The sequence below is a fragment of the Perognathus longimembris genome, chromosome 11 (assembly GCF_023159225.1).
Source record: "Perognathus longimembris pacificus isolate PPM17 chromosome 11, ASM2315922v1, whole genome shotgun sequence".
Classification (NCBI taxonomy): Eukaryota; Metazoa; Chordata; class Mammalia; order Rodentia; family Heteromyidae; genus Perognathus; species Perognathus longimembris.
In genome coordinates this window covers 33,307,740-33,324,248 of record NC_063171.1, presented here as the reverse complement: position 1 = coordinate 33,324,248, position 16,509 = coordinate 33,307,740, and the positions used below count along the sequence as shown (strand labels likewise).

The window sequence follows — 16,509 nt, the reverse complement described above, 5'->3', positions numbered from 1 at the left end:
AACAACTCCCCTTGTGTAATTTAGCTTTGACTGTTCTAGGAGTACATCACTCTTCCTCCAGAGTGTGCTCCACAGTAGGTTGGAGGTGCATTGGGAGTCTTTTCTTGCTATCAGCTGGGTGTCTTCTCTAGACCACACATTTCTGAGAAGGATCATAATTTTTGCATCCCATGTTTCACAAGCCTGATACCGAGTAGATGTTTAATCCAGAGCATTCCCTCTGCAAGAGAGTGACTCTTTTCTTCCTTGTCCATTTCTTTCCATTTACAATACTTTGGTACCCATCTTTATCCTCCCACTTATTTACACTTTGTACCTTATCATCATCACAACTCATATGGAAATCTCTTAGGGACATAGGGACAAGATGTCTCTCACTGTTGCTTTGTTTTGTTTTGTTTTATCCACCATATTTTGGGGAGAAGGATCCATGCCTTCATTCATTCATTTCTGCGCAGTGTTTTGTCAAGATCGATCAGTAGCATTGGGTACAAAGGCAAAGAAGATTTAAAAAAAGAAAGAGGAGGTCAAGTCTCTGTCCTCCAGCAGCTCATCACCTTGTCTAAAGTGATCTCTGAGTATGACTTGTTTCTATTAGCCTTATTTTTCATACAAGGAGATAAACCATCTAATCTATAGTTTTCATAGGTAACTGTTCTATTTGTTTTAGGCAGTTCTGAGGTTGCTTGCTAACTTTCTCTTCAGAAAACAGAGTGCCAGTTCACCAGTTCACTTCCCCTTTATTTCAAGGCCAGTGCTTGGATGAAAACTGTACTGGCTTCCTTCCCCTCCTCAGTAAGCTCCCAGGGTTTCCGCAACCCACTATGGCCTAAGTGAGATGTAGACTTCCTTTCCTAGGCTTTGTCAGAATCTTGAATCACTTTTTTGTGATTACAAATTAATATTTAATATAGAAAATTTGGAGATAGAAGGGGAATCATACAACAAAATCTCTGCAAGTAGATTTCAGTGGCTCATGTCTTTAATCCTAGATAGTCAGGAAGCTGAGATCTGAAGACTGAAGTTTGAAGCTAGCCCAGAAAGACAAATCCAAGAAACTCTTATCCCCAATTAACAAGCAAGAAAGTCAAAAATGGAAATGTGGTTTGAGTGGCAAATGCCCAGCCATGAGTGGAAAAGTCCAAGGGAGAAGGCAAGGCCCTAAATTTAAGCCCCATTACTGTCAGGCACACACACACACACACACACACACACACACACACAAAAGCTCACTTTTTGCACTGTGATCTTCTTGTACTTTGTGCATGAGGGCATTTTTATGTGGGTGTACAAAAAATTTATATCATTTTGCATTAGACTTACTTTACTAAAGATACTTAAAGATATTTTCCATACTATTAAACATTCTTTATAACATAGCTTTAAATAACTTCATTGAAAGCAGTTGTCGTTCAAGTCTAAAATTAATAACACTGTGGTAACATTTATAGTACAGAAAATGCAGTGCAGGTTTTTAATTTAGTTTCTACTAGCGGTATATTATAGTTCCCATTTCCTGACACCTTCAGTAGTATTATCTTAACAGGCTTCAGTCTCTGTGATTATTTACTTTTAATTTGTATCTTTGAAGCCTAGTGAAGTTGGATATTCTTTCATGCTTATTGGCATTTAATTTCTATTTTTAAATTTTTCATCTTTTTCTGACTGATTCCTAAAAAACTCTTGCACACTAGGGATGTACTTCTGTTTCTAGCCAGCATTTAGAAAGGAGAAAATTCTTTATCCCCATGAGTCAGGAAGACAGAATAAGGCCCTTAGGCTCATTCTATTTCTATGGAAAATTCCTCAAGGTAAATGCTGAATTGTTAGTATACTAACAATGTTTAAAAAGCTCCAGTCCTGCATTCTGATGTAGCATACCATTTTCTATAATACTGGTCTATTTAATTTTTTTAAAACCTCAATATGTAAGATGGAATCTAAAAATTACCTAAAGGAGGAAGTAGAGTTGAGGCTCAAGTGGTAGAACACTGGTATTGAGCAAAAGAAGCTCAGAGACAGGGTTGAGTACCCTGAGTTCAAGCCTCAGGACTGGCATAAATTAAACACACACACACACACACACACACACACACACACACACACATGTATATGTATGTATGTATGTATGTATAGGTATATATATTCTAAAATAATCTAGAAATGTTGTAAATTTTTCTCTGAAGGTATGTCCTATGCCTTGTGTTACCCTAGGCCAAATAAATAAATCCTTGCCTAGCCAGGACAAAGAAGTAGAAGTTACACGTATGTCAAAAACTTTCTTACGACCTTAGCTAGACTTGAGGGGTGAACGTGATCCTTTGGGTGATTTAATGGTTTCTCTTCTTTGTTTGCCTGTGTCCGTCCATCTCCTGTGTCTTCTTTCTCTTTCTCTATCCATAAGAAGCACATTCATATGGGTTTTTGCACTTGAAGATCTCCCTATGATCCTCTCTGCCTTCACTTTCTATAGCAGCCTAGCACCTACAATGAGAAGCCAAGACAGACTCCTTTCCCCTTAGGACAGCTGGCACAATTCCACTGCAGAGATTTCTATAACTATTTACAAAATACATTAAAATTAAAATTGTCAATCCTCCTTAGCTTGTATGAGAATCGCAGAATACTAAAGGGTATATTCCTTAGCATCCACTGGTTGTCTCTAGAATGGGAGCTAATGGATTCCATGTGAATGGATGTACAGACTGTTTTTCAATTTCTTACTCTCAGCAAACAGAATTATTTATGTAGCAATATACCCCTATAAATTAGGCACAATAGAGGCTAGTGCCCCATTCTAGCACATTCCCTCCACATTCTCTGTCTTCATCATGCTCCTCACCCCAGCTTCCATCATACCCCCCCTTTCTGTTAGCTGTAATGACCCTGCAAACACTAAATGGCATTTGAGTGCATTAAGCAGCAAACTCTCCAGTGACATAGCAATTATGGCTCTGAAATAGATTTGGTGCGTCACGGAAGATAAGGGTTTTGAAAGTTTCTGTTGTGATTATAGCCTGTAACTCCCACAAATAATAGGCTTCAAAATAAGAGGCTGCCAACGGAGCCTTTGTGGCTTTGTCTCAGTGATGGCACGTAAATTGCTATTAATGTCCTAAGTGTACTTGAATATGCCAGTCTTTGGGATGTGAAGTTGGCTCAGTGTCTTTCTTTACGCGACATGTCATTGTTGGTCTGATAATCCGGGGTAATTGCTGTCTCTTGGATGGTCAGAAAAGTGTAAGGGGTTTCGCTTCCTGTGTGATGGTAAATAGCTTCATGATGCATGCCATGAGGGCACATTCTCAGAAGAGGCTGTGTGCGTTTTGTGGGTAGCCACCATGCATCATGGTGATGTGTGTACAATCTCTGAGTGTCCTCTTAGTAAATAACAGTCTTGTCAACAAAACCAAAGCAAAAGCAAAGGTTATAAAATGTGAAATGAAGAATTCAGTTTTGTATAGGATCTGATCATTCAGAATCAGATAATTTAAAATGAGGCTGTACACATAAACGTAGTCATCTGTTGTCCTTTATACTATACTTTTAAAATATAAATTGCATTTGAATGTGTGTATGCATTCTTTAGATGTTATGGGTACTTTTTGAACATACATTAGCTTACCTAAATACATGAAAATATGGACACTTTTTAGCATTGTGTTGATGTGTAAAATGTGGATGTGTTTTGGTTTGTAGAGCTATGTAGAGAGAAGATGTTTATTCAGATATAAATAGCATTCTCTGCACCAAGGCACCTTTATTTAGCTGAATCAAGCTGAGCTTATTTTTCTTTGCCAGGAGATTACAATAACCTTCAGAAAGTTAAATAAAAGTGAACTTTAAATACTAACCTTTCAAGTTCAGTACTCGCTGGGTCTCCTATTCTTCAACTCTATCTTGCCTTTCTCACCATTATGCTCCAGTGTTCTGCTCTTTGGGTTCATGAGAACTGTTAGACCAGCTTCTTGTTCTGCCTTGAGGACTCTTGATTCCATTTCTTACTTGTCTATTCCCTGTTCACTCTCAGGCAGTATTTCTGGAAGCCCCAATGGAAGTCCTTATTTTCTACTCTTTCATATTCTTGTAAGAGAAAAACAAAAACTACAGATCTTTGGATGATTTTATGAAATGTCAGTTACACAACCTACCACTGCCACACACAAAATAGTGAACTTGATGCCCAATATAGAAGGCACTTAATAAGTATTGGTAGAACTTAAAACTTAGTGATTACAGTAGAAAAGATATGGTGGTCACATGGAGATTTGCAAAGAGAAGTAAAAACTCCACAGGGTTAAATTTCAAAATGAAATATCAGAAAGTCAGTGGTATTAGAACTCAGAGATGGTGTGCCTTTAGAAATCTGCAGGAAAGGAATGATTCTCAAGCTGAGCCTTGAAAGAATGACATGGATTCCAAGAGACCAGAAATTGACTAGAGCAAATGAAGCTCTCCTAGAGTAATAGGGACCTCACTTTTGGCAATGGGGAGATCTCTTAATTTCTTTGCAGTAAAGCATCTATTCTCTCCAAGGGACTACTGATTTTATTGGGGATCTTTCTGAACATTATAAATTTGCACAGCAAGATTGTGGAGCTCAAGAGGTTATGGTGGGAGCTGACCATGTGTGTGTGGTATGATAGTGATATAAAGCCAGCAGGCTCAGACCCGGTGATAGTGACAGTCAGAGACAATGCACTCCACTGTCAAGGAGTCATAGACACAGAAATCCTAGAGCTCAATGCATGATAGGATCTAGGGACAGAGCTGACCTCCAAAAACAGGAGAATAGCTAGTAATTGGTGAGCAGAGGTTCTAGAGTAATAGTCCAACTCCATGAGCAAGTAAATCATCATCTTAGTCATAAAGGAACTGCAATAAGTAGCAGTTAGACTAGGCTCGGTGGAGAAAGTGTCAGCCACCAACAAGTTGCTATATGAAGATATCGAATGGAAAAGGCCAAAGTAAGACAAGCAACAAAATGGATTCTGAATTACCTATGGTGCCAAACAAACCAAGGTCAGAATAAAATTTCTTCTGAGAGTACATGTTAGTCTTGGCTGGAGACTGCCAGTTGTAGCAAGTGAAAATACTGCATGTAGCACAGTTAAATTTAAAAAAAAAAAACAACAATTAGCTATCCATCTAAAACCCCAGTTTAGTGGTATGTACTATCTTTAATGTGCCATTCCCATAATTTGAGAGAGATGGTAAATCTGCATGTGGGTCTCAGCCCTGGGAAGAGAAAAAGAAAAGAAAAACAGGGTGGTAGGGACCTACAGCCCATTTGGGAGCAGGTCTTTCTATATTTTTGTAGCTCTTACCACGCCTAGGGCTGCCACGTGGAAACTGTTCTTTTCTTCTTTTCAGATCTATCTCCTCGCATGTATGCCCCAGAACAGGACCCAATGTCTGTCTCAGCTGCTTACCCTACACCCATAAAAGAGTCCAGAAGTCTAGATATTAGTCAATAACTTGTTTGCCACAAACTACAAAGTACCAGACTCTTGGGAGGCAGTTTAATAAGAAAAAATGTTTACTGCACAAATGGCAAAATGTTACCTAGAAACTTAGGCCTATTTCTAAGCTTTGGCTCTTGAAAATGCTCTAGATGTGTAAAGCTTTATTCGTGTCATTAGATGGAATTGTGCAGCTCAGGAACCTAGTACCATATACCTCATCTAGGTGAATGCTTATTTACTTTATTCTAATGTGCCTCCATGAGATGTTGACCCAAACCCTGTGGTGTAGCACTATGAGATGAAAGATAATTCTACAGCTCTGCTCTCTGGTCTGGTAGAGGAGACTCATGATTAAGGCAAGGGTGACACAGGTGTTGTGATGAGGTACATCTAGAGAACTGATGGGCCTCTAGGAAAAAGAGACATGGACATAAAAAAGACCCCATGATATCAGTGAATGTAATTGGATGAATGAGAAGATGGTTCAAGAGAAAATGTAGCCAGGCTGCTCTGTTATAGGAATTTCTCAGTAGCCTGGCATACTTGAAGTATTAAATGAGAGTGTTGGCTTGGGGAGTAAGCAAAGTCCATCTTTTTATAGATTGGGTGAGAACATTGAACCTTGTTTGGAAGGCATTGGGGAACTGTTGAATGTCTAAACGAGTGGGAAAAATAATCACAAGTACATTTTTGAGAGATCTGCTGGTGTGAGACAGAGTTAGGACTAGAGGAACACAGGTTGGGCTCAGGTGTTTACCATAGGAAATTTCCTAGAAAAAAAATGTGAATTAGTGAATGACCCATAGATGACTTTCCAATAACATTTTTATACCCCAAAGATGTGTCTGTTAGTAAGTGTTTACTATGAATTTTGAGAAAATATTAAGCTATCAAGGACAGAGAGTTCTTCTAGCTTGATATAAAACTGATGCCTCCCACACACATCTAAAAAAATGGGTGAATCTAGATATGGTAGCATGTGTGTGTAATCTTAGCATTTAGGAGACTGTGGCAAGGTGAATCAGGTTTAAGGTGAGCCTAGGTTACACTGGGAGATTTTATCTAAAAAGGAGGAAGGCAGAGTGGGAGGAGAGAGGAAAGGGTACAGGAGGGGAGGGAAGGTGAAAAGAGGAGAGAGGAGAGGGGAAAGAAGAAATAACAAATGATAGGTGTGAGTTGATGTCCCTGGGATAAATAGTCATTGTGAACGTGTGTACGTGTGTGCATGCTCACGCATAGGAAGGGAGAAGGGACGTCTCGGTGCTCCTTTGTGTTGCTTCCTGGCTGGCCCCACTGGCCTGGGTGATTGAGGGCCTGGAGCACGTACAGCTTCTCACCCACACTGAAGGCATCTCTGGTAATGGCATCTGGCCCATATGCAGATCTAGCTCAACTCACTGCTGACATCAGCCCGTTTGTGGCACCTCAGCGTATTTCTGGGTTGCAAATGAGAGTTTCTTAGTGCCAGGCTCGCTTGGGCTGTCACATCAGGTGATGAATTCTCTGCATCAATGATGTGCTGCTAAGGTAAGCGCAGAGGAAGAGCGGGAAGAGGAAGAGAGAGGACAGGCACTTCTCAGCCCAGCAACCACTGCTTGGGGCTAAAATCTCTACAGGATCCACAACAGCCTGGGAGAGGCCCAGGCTGCATGTGGCCCCCATTCTGTTTCAAGAAAAGAGATGTAGAGAGAAGTCAGGGCTTCTGTTGCCACTCTGGTTTGCCAGGAGAATCCTCGGAGGTTTTCTTACCACTATTCCAGCCTCTGCTTGGGAGCTAGTTCCTTCCACCTCCTCACACAGGCATTCTCCTTTAGATGGGTGGACTTCTAAGAATCTAATAATGACCAAATTCACTGGAGAAGACTAGAGAGTAAATAGCCATTTTTGTGTGAAGTGTTTTCTAAACAAATACCTTCCATCTGTATTCTGAAAAACCCAGGTTTTCTTATCTTAGCAATCTGCTGCATTTTGTTGCAATTTAATTGCATTCTCTTAACTTTTTCCACAGTGCAGCTCTAGGTTGAGCCTGCCTTACTGCCTTCAAGGCCTCACCTAAGTGGATTTAAAGGGGGATTGGGTCATGCTTCCCAGATACAGAATTTCCTGCAAGACTCTTTGCAAATATTGACTCTCTTCCATTGGGAATGTTTCCAGACATTAAAAGAATGCATTTGATTTTTCAGATTTTACCTCCTACTCCTGAAACCTCTCAGGGTGGTTTCAAACATGAGCATTTTGAAGAGCATGTCCATTATTAAGGATGCTTTGAAGGAGGAAATCTGGATGCAAGTATTATTTCCTGCCATTCTCACACTGTCCTTAATGAGAGCATCTACTCTGTGCCCAGACATAAACAAACACACAAAGGCGGAGCTTCCTACTTAATATTCACCCGCAGTCAAGAAAGGGGGAAGAAATTGCTCCCCAGGGTTCATGTGGCAGTAAGCGAGGTCAGCTGTTTCCCAAGACGGTACAGCCTCTGAATGTCTTCCATTAAAGCTGGGATGATACCGCCGAAGCAGCCAGAGTGATTTACGGTAAACCCGGTAAAGCTGGGTTTGCTCACCATTTCTGCTCCTGTGTAGGGGTTAGCAGCCACAGCAGCAGACAGTGTACCGCCATATAAAGCACGCCTAGACAAGAGACATACATGCTGACTCTACAAAGTACTTGTGTTTGTCTATGAACCACACAGTACCATTTCCTATATTTGGCAAGAAATAGGGGGTCCTAGTTAGGACATTTGGGGTCAGAGTAACAAGCAGCCCCATCTTCCTTGGGCCACAGGGCCCCACAGGAATTTGGGGATTCTTAATGCTAACATGCAAGAGTCTTAGGCACACTGATATAAGAATTCACCAAATCTGAATGTGTGTGAGTGTGTGTGTGTGTGTGTTTGTGTGTGTGCTTCCTAATGAATAGAACAGGGGTAACACAATGACTATGGCTGTTTAGTATCTGTATTCGTTATTAATAGCATGCTTTGTATATTCTTCTTCCCTGGGCCAAGTAGCATAATTAAAATGTTAGTTTTGATATCAGGTTGAACTAATTCCTGTGTCTACCATCTGTGAGGCCTCCATACCCTCCAGCATCTTGTGCACTGGTCTGAGGAAACAGAACACTTGAAGAAAGAATTCAAATGTCTTCTTTTGAATTATTTCAGTCCAGAGATAACATACATGCATGTGAGTGCGCACATGCACACACCACACACACACACACACACACACACACACACACACACACACACAGAGTCTCTTAGAATATCTGGCCAGTATAGACTGACTTGCCAACCCCTTTGCAATAAAACAGCATAGAACTAGTTGGCATTACCAGTGTCTTCACCAGAGACACTACTTAATATGACGTTAATGGAATTAGCACGTGACTAGATCACAGTAGAGTGGTAGTTATGACAGGGTAGTGAAACTCTCTGTGTGCTGCCTATGCTTCTAGAGCCTCCATATTTGCTGATCTCATACCAGGTTGACTCTGAGATGCATGTCTTTTATTCTCTCTTCCTAGTACATTGCCCTGCTTCATGACATGGAAGCTAAGAACATTGGCACATTCTTTTAAAATTCCATAGTGCACAGCCAACACACATACCGCATTCACTCACATTTTGCAAATATCTAAATATCTGTCTATCTTTTGATGTATCTGACTAAATATCTAGTAAACAAAAACATATAAAATATTATTAGGATAAACGAATATCAAAATGCTCACAGTAATTCTTTCAAGTAGGGGTGCTGAATATTTAGTTTCTTATGCTTTTATATTTCCTAAATGTTATAGGACAGACGTATCTTGTTGTTTCAAGAGAGATAAATGGTATCAGAACATATACACATACACACACACACACACACACACACACACACACACACATACTTTGCAGAAAGGGAGAATAAGCTACACCTTGTGACAATCTGTGTCGGAATTAATTCTTTTCTTGATTTGGATTATATTACAGAGTCATAGCCTCCAAAATCTGGAAAAGCTTTCTGTTAGGAAGGAAAGAAAACTGATTTTTTTCCCCCTCACTGTTCATTGTGGAAGATCCCTACCACAAAAGAGAGGGAGACATCCTCTCACAGAGAAAGGAGAAATTTCCTGCCTGGGTTAGGAGGTGGGCAATGGGAACTCAGAGTAGTTATTCAGAAACCCACAATGGAGGAAAGGTGGTCTTTGCACTTCCTATGATCAGTGCCTGCTTCTAGGTCTCTAGATCTGCTACTAAAGACAAAACCTATCATTTTAAAGTGTCTGGCAGGAGCTGCTTTGAATTAAAAGTGGCTTTCCTGGGGAAACTGGAGCATCACTGAAGTGATGCAATGAAAAAGAAAGCCAAGTGGCTTGAAAAAGCAAAAAAGGGAGCCTAAACTCAAAAGTTAGGAGGCCTGTATTCTGTCTCAGGCAGGGCCAGGAACCCTGCTTCTTTGTTGAATTTCTGCCCCTTGTGAATAAAATGTGAGCAGACATTTGTTAACACCTGTTAAGTGCCAGACACTGTTCTTTATACTGTGCCATATAGAAAAGTAGAAACGGTGCTCGTTCCCAAATGAAAATGATGATACCTGACCTTTCTACTCAAAAATTTTCCAAGAATAAAAGGAGAGGAAAGTACAGTATAAAATATATTTTACTAGGAATATGTAAGATCTGGTCTGTTCAATATTAAAATTTCCAGAGTCAAGAACATAGGGATTGAGATGGCAAGGTATTTTAGTGCAATTATTTCAGTGTTTTAGAACACAAAAACAACTTTGAAGAATGTACCATGAAATAACCACAGCAAGTCATTCACCTATTTTTAGTTTGGAGCTGTTTTTTTTTTAAAGGGTGGGTCACTAAACAAATTCATTTAGAGCAAATTCATTGTTTGCTTCTGGATTTAAAGCTTCAGAGAAATTAGCTCTAAAGGTTAATAAAACTTATAATTTTCATCTCACAACCTCTCCAATGCATTCAGAGACCTGTCCTTTTGGATGGTCTTATATATCCTGTTTTTCCTGCATCATTCCTCCGTGCCCCCCCATCTCTTCTCAAAGAGCATCTTCTCTATGAGGTGCAGTAGCTACGGATTCTTCAACAGTATATGGCATAACAGTGGGCTTTGCCATTCATTAGATTGTCCTTTGGGTTATATAGTACACTCATGGGCTTATCTTACCCTATTGAAGACATGGACCATATCTCACTTGTCATATGTTCAAGAGCTTCCAGTACAGAACCTTGCATAGAACAGGGAACTTAGAATCTCATAAACAACACATGGAATACACAGAGCTAGAAAGGACCTCAGAGAGCATTTGGGCCAATCTTATTTCCCAAAATGGGAAACCAAGCCCAAAGTATGAAGATCTACATGTGAAGGTTTCTTCATCATTGGTAACACCAGTTGTTGCCAGTGTCAGAAGCAATATACAAAACCAAACTCAGGTCCCTAGATCTGCAGGGCAGCTATCGCTCTACTGATGTCTGGGTCAGAATCACAAAGTATTTGAGAAGTGTAAGCACATCACCCAAAGTGGGAGACATAAACATTGGATGCAAAGGCTCATGGGAAGGAGCTGCACTGATCAGAGGGTGGCGGAGGACATAATCACCCACAATGATACCTATCTATTCAGTGAGTGTGCCAGTGTGCCAGGCACTGTGCTAGGCCCTCATTATCATTGTCTGCTCAAAACTGCCACCCAATGGCAGAGAACTGACTTCTCTCCCTTTTTCCTTCTAGGCTAATGGAGGTTGGCAGGATGCTACTACCCCTTCATCAGTGACCTCCCCTACAGAAGGCCCTGGCAGTGTTCACTCTGATACCTCCAACTGATCTCCCAGCAATCGCATCCCGGCTGACCCTGGGCCCCAGTTGGGGCAGGGGCAGGAGGGAGGGTTTCTCTCCCAACGCTGAAGCGGTCAGACTGGAGGTCGAAGCAATCAGCAAATACAATAAGAGTCTCCTTCTCTTCTCTTCTTTGGGATGCTATTTCAGCCAATCTGGACACTTCTTTATACTCTCTTCCCTTTTGTTTTGTTTTTTGTTTGTTTGTTTTGTTGGTTGTTTTTTTTTTCTGGGTAGAAGCCACCCTTCCCTGCCTCCAACTGTCAGCCTGGTTTCCATCATCTCCCTGTCCCCTGCCCTCTGTTCTGGATTTCTGGGGTTCCTGTCCTCTATTGCATCACTGAAGGATATTTTCAACAATTAGGGGAATTTAAAGATGACAAAAAAAATCCACAAAGAGAATAATAAAGTGTTTGTATGTTTTCATGCTGGTGGTTTGAGGAGCCAAATTTACCTCACTCTATCCCTCATACCTATATTAACAGGAAATGCCCCTGTGTCTCTCTTGTTGCTCTCACTACCTCTTACTAGGAATATGCCACATTGCCCTTCTCATTCCAGATCACTCTCCTCCTCTTGTTCCTCCTCCTGGGTACAACACTGATTGAGATACTTTCTTCCTCTTCCTTCTGGTCCCAGGTATTCCTTGTGGAGTGCTGGACTTGTAAAAAGTGCCCCATTTTCCAGTTTCAGCTCTGTTAGGTTGATTCCCATGCAAGAAGTCAGGCAGCAGGGGAAGGTAGAAGGAAGAGTAGGACAGGATTCTTCTGGCTTTCTCATCTTCCTAACCACAGCTCTTGGTGTCAGAGGTACAGTCTTTGGAGACCATTCAACACTTAGATAAAAATGTTCAAAACCAACCACAAACCAGGTTTAGCATAGTGCTAAATGCTACACCAGTTAGGAATAGAAGCTTCTGATGATGACAGGCTTCAACTATCTCTCCACACACATGCACACAAACATACATTTAGAACGTGCACACTCTCATGTGCTCTCTTACTAAAGATGCCACGTGCAAATACATACATTAGTCGCGACAGCACCCTCCCTGGTGAACCTGAGAAAGGGAAAGGAGTGATCTTCAGAGTGAAAGTAATCGATATGGAAAAGCCTGGGGCTTGTCTGCCCTGTAGACAGAAGCTTACCAGAATGGCATGCCCACAACTGTCCTGTGCTGAAGATCAGGTCTGCAGCATAAAGTAATCCTGCCCACCCCACCTCTAGAGTGCTCAGGGAACTACAGCACATACTTACAATGTCTACCATGGATTTGGTTGTTTTATTTTTTGGTTTTCATTTTTGTATTTAGGCATAATGCATTAAGTATCCAAAATAGTGTAAGAACAGGGTTCAGGTGAGCATAGGGCTACCTTCATTTGAAGGGTTGTGGGAAAGGGGCCATAATGTTTTCATTGAAATTATCATGGTAATTTCTATTTGCTGAGATTGTGTAACCAAACAGCATGCAATGGAAAGCTATTCTCAAATTTCACCTGAAATAACTAATACATTTCAGCCAGCAATAAAGATGGCAGCTCTGCTCAGTTGGGAGGTGGAAAGATCTTTTAGTGCAATTTCTTCTTCTATAAACTGAGATTTGCTGTGCAGAACCCTCTGCATTTCCACCAAGTAGCTCTGTAGAAAAACTGATTTGTTCATGTTCAGTAGATAAATGCAAAGCTGTGGGACGTAACATCCTTAAATTAAGGAGGTTCATGCTTTATCAAGGACAATAAATGATTTTCTTGTTCCAAATTCTGGTTACTATCGCTGCCTGGATATCATCACCATCTGACCAAAACAAAAACCAACTTGTTTTTCAGGATTTGTTTTGTTTTGATTTGATTTTGGTCTGTTTGAAAAAGTAGAACCTGGTTCTGTTTGTCCTTGAATCCCATATGTGGCCTAGTAAGTACCTGCCCATTACCACATGTGCTCCTCTTGAGAGGCTTCCAGGAGAAGGTACCGGATCTTAAGGGCTGAGGATGGCTAGTCAACAAAGCCATGGAATTCTGCATGGTATTTCAGTAATGTGCATTTGGAGGAGCTGGGGATACTACCTAAGTAATAGATATATCTATTTGAATGAAATAGCAAAATGACAAAACTGGAAGTATTTGTAGATGATCAAGGCCAGTAGAAAGACCATGTCTACTAACTGTGGCACAGTCAGAACAGGGCTAGACCAACCAGGTTTCTAGAAGAAACATCTTTGTGACAACTCTTTAAGGATGAGAACCAGGAGAGAAGTTTTTCTCAGTGGCACGAATATATAAACTACTCACACAGGAATACGGTTTAGTCACATCACTTGATGCAGGACAAAGTACAAATGAACCAAAACACAACAACTTTAACAAAAACACAGGAGAAACAAAAAGAATGGCTCCAGATCTGGATTGACTGTCACTTCTTAACTTAATGGAAAAAGAAATCAGAGCCGTGCTACATTTGCATAGGCAGTACCCTTCCCAGCAGTAGTTTTTAGTGACTACCTTACACAGCATCTTCCCCTTCCAGTACCTCACTGGGGTCTCCTTTGAACCTAACCCTTTTTACAGTCTCCTTTCCAAATACAGTCACTTCCAACATGGCAGCAGCCATGAGAGAGCCATGCAGCTCTCTCTGCATTAAGCTAGACCTGAGAACACTGGCAGGCTAAGTGTGGACCGGAAAAACATGTCTCTGGAAATAGTTCCCTGGAAATTTATATCAGATCAACTCCAAACTCCCAATCTATCCCCAGCATTCCTTCATTTTCTAATGGAAGTGGGAGTGTCCCATTTTCTCTGACATCAAATTTCCCCAGGTAAATGATTCTAGACTTTGGGTTTGCCCACCTTGTAACTCTTCATTACATCTTCCTCCACCCCTAACTCCTTCCCCTGGAATGGAATATACTCCAGCGCAGTACTTAAGCCCACTGGCCCCCTCTTTAAATTTTATTTCTTCTTTCGCTGTCCTGGTTTTTTCTTTATTTGCTGGTTGCCTCTTCTCACATCTTTCTTTTTCCTCACGTTCCTTCTGCTCTTTATTTTTCTGCCCAGAAAAACCTGACTTCGATACCAAAAAAGATGAAACTACAGAAATTCAAATTTAAAAGAAAAAACTGAAAAAAACAAAAAAATACTCAATGATTCTTTCAGCTTTATTAACATTTTCCATTGTTTTCTTGCAACTTGTGTCTCGTTCTTTGTAGTATTGATTGAACATTTGATAATGAATGTTCTTGTATATTCAGATAAAAGAAAAAAACCAAAAAAGCGGTCTGAATTTAATAGTGTTTATAATAAAAAATTTTAAAAAATGACCCTCCTCACAGCACGCAAAACAGGATGGGGAATTTACCCCCTCTTTCTGTGACCATTGCAACACGCATCATTCCTGCATTCATTTTTTAACACCAAACTACCTACATTCATTTCCCCCATTTTTCTTTTATTTTCTTGCATTTGTGAATTAGTTCAAGAATGCTAGAAAAGTGTCGAGTTGTGCACATCCATTTCCTGTTTCACAATGTTTAAAAGTGACAGTAATTCATTTTGTAAACTAAAAAAAAAAAAAGGTTGGAATAGTGAGCATATAGGTACAACCTAACACATTATTATGTTTATTAACTTTGAGACCCAGGAATAAATTCTTTTCTTTTCTTTATTCATGTTCTTAAAAAATACAAAAAAAAAGTTTTGTTTTGTGTTATTTTGGGTTTGTTTATTTGAGTGGGGAGGGCTTTTTTAATTGTCAGGATTATGATCTTGCTGTTTTTATTCTTAAATATGTATACAAGGTGATGTGAAAAGATGACATTAGTAGAGTAGCCTTGTTCTACTTAGCTTCAGAATTCAGTTGATGTCAAAAATAAAGATAGAGCCCACATGAACATCTCCCCACTTACCTGTGTTTCCAGAGTGAGTGGCGCTCTAGCAGTCCCTCTGAACTATAGTCAGGGACTTGCTTCTATTTTTGGCTTTTTAAAAATTCAGGTACACAGCCCAAAGTATCTTCTTATACTATAGGAAAAGGGTTTTGCCTTTGTTGATTCTGAATGTCAAAATCAAGTGCTTTCTTTCTCCACAGTTGATAACATTCCATGAAAGGCCTCTTCCAATAGAAAGGATTTTCCTTCTAGAAGAATCCACAGGAGATACTGCTGTGGTGGACACTGCTGGCCAAACTTAGTAGATCTAGGAATCAGATGCTGGTTCTGAATGAAGAGTTTGTGAGATTCTAAGCCAGACTTGATGCTGTAGATTTCATGCTAAGAAATTAAGTTTGGTATGGTGAAAGTCCTCTGAACTAAATGGCTGCTTAAAGCCGGCTGGATTTGGAATGGTTTGTATTAGTTAAAGGAATAAAGAAAGCAATATCGTCTGGGGGAAAACCCTTAATTTTAGACACCACTCATTCAACAAGTTATCTGCTCAGAAAGCTAGAATTTCTGTCAGAAAAGTGAAGAATGAATGTCAAGTTGTGGAGGAATGCTTCAGAAAGCATTTTCACCCCAATGCTGAGCTCTTGTTTGTATGGTCTTACAAAATAATGAGGAGCTTTTCACATCACCTTTGTGGTTTAAATCCCTGGCTCAAAGCTTTCTGGAAACCTCTATTTTTTGTAACCTTTTTTTTTCCCTTTTGTTAAAATAAATAAAAAAACATTGAATGTCCCTACCCTACCCCTTTCTCTCTTACTTCTTTTCTTCCATTTTGGCATTTTCATTTTGAAGTGCTTTCCTTTGGTTGTTGGTTTTATTTCCCCCTCCTTCTCCCCCTCCTTTTTTCTTGTTATTCAGAGTATAAACCTGCAAAGCTCTGCTCTGTTTTGGTTTTGAAAGTTTAAGCTTTTCTGCTTCTGTGAGAGCACAGGCTTCTGGCCCTTTTGATTCCAACTGAACTTTTTGTGTTCTCTAATGATACTAACACGGTGTAGGTTTTACAGTCTCCTAATTTGTACTGGTAATGCATATTCCAAATAAATAGTTTCTTTTGTTGCAAAAAATATCTACACACTTGTATTTTGTGCAAATTTCTTTTTTTTGTATATGCTAGCCACTTCTCCAACTAGACATGGGTTAGCGTGGAGTATATTTTAGATTATTTCCTTAATCACCAGTGGAAGGTCTACATACTGTGGCAGTGTGACAAAGGACTCATGGGCTACTTACCTCACCAAGAAGGAGGAAAGGAGCAA

The 16,509-nt window shown here is 40.2% G+C and overlaps 1 protein-coding gene across 7 annotated transcripts in view; it reads left to right on the top strand.

Annotated features, from left to right (window-relative positions):
* Positions 1-16,509, top strand: part of Pbx1 (PBX homeobox 1) — a 293,956-nt gene that overhangs the window by 252,947 nt on the left and 24,500 nt on the right. For 5 of the 7 annotated variants that reach the window (XM_048357483.1, XM_048357479.1, XM_048357485.1 and 2 more), the window contains one exon: positions 11,215-16,317. The exons of the other annotated variants lie outside the window; for them this stretch is intronic. In XM_048357483.1, the coding sequence (XP_048213440.1) occupies positions 11,215-11,307 (93 nt within the window). In that variant the 3' untranslated portion in view covers positions 11,308-16,317. Of the gene's footprint in view, positions 1-11,214; positions 16,318-16,509 lie in introns of those variants that run through there. 7 annotated transcript variants of the gene reach the window in all.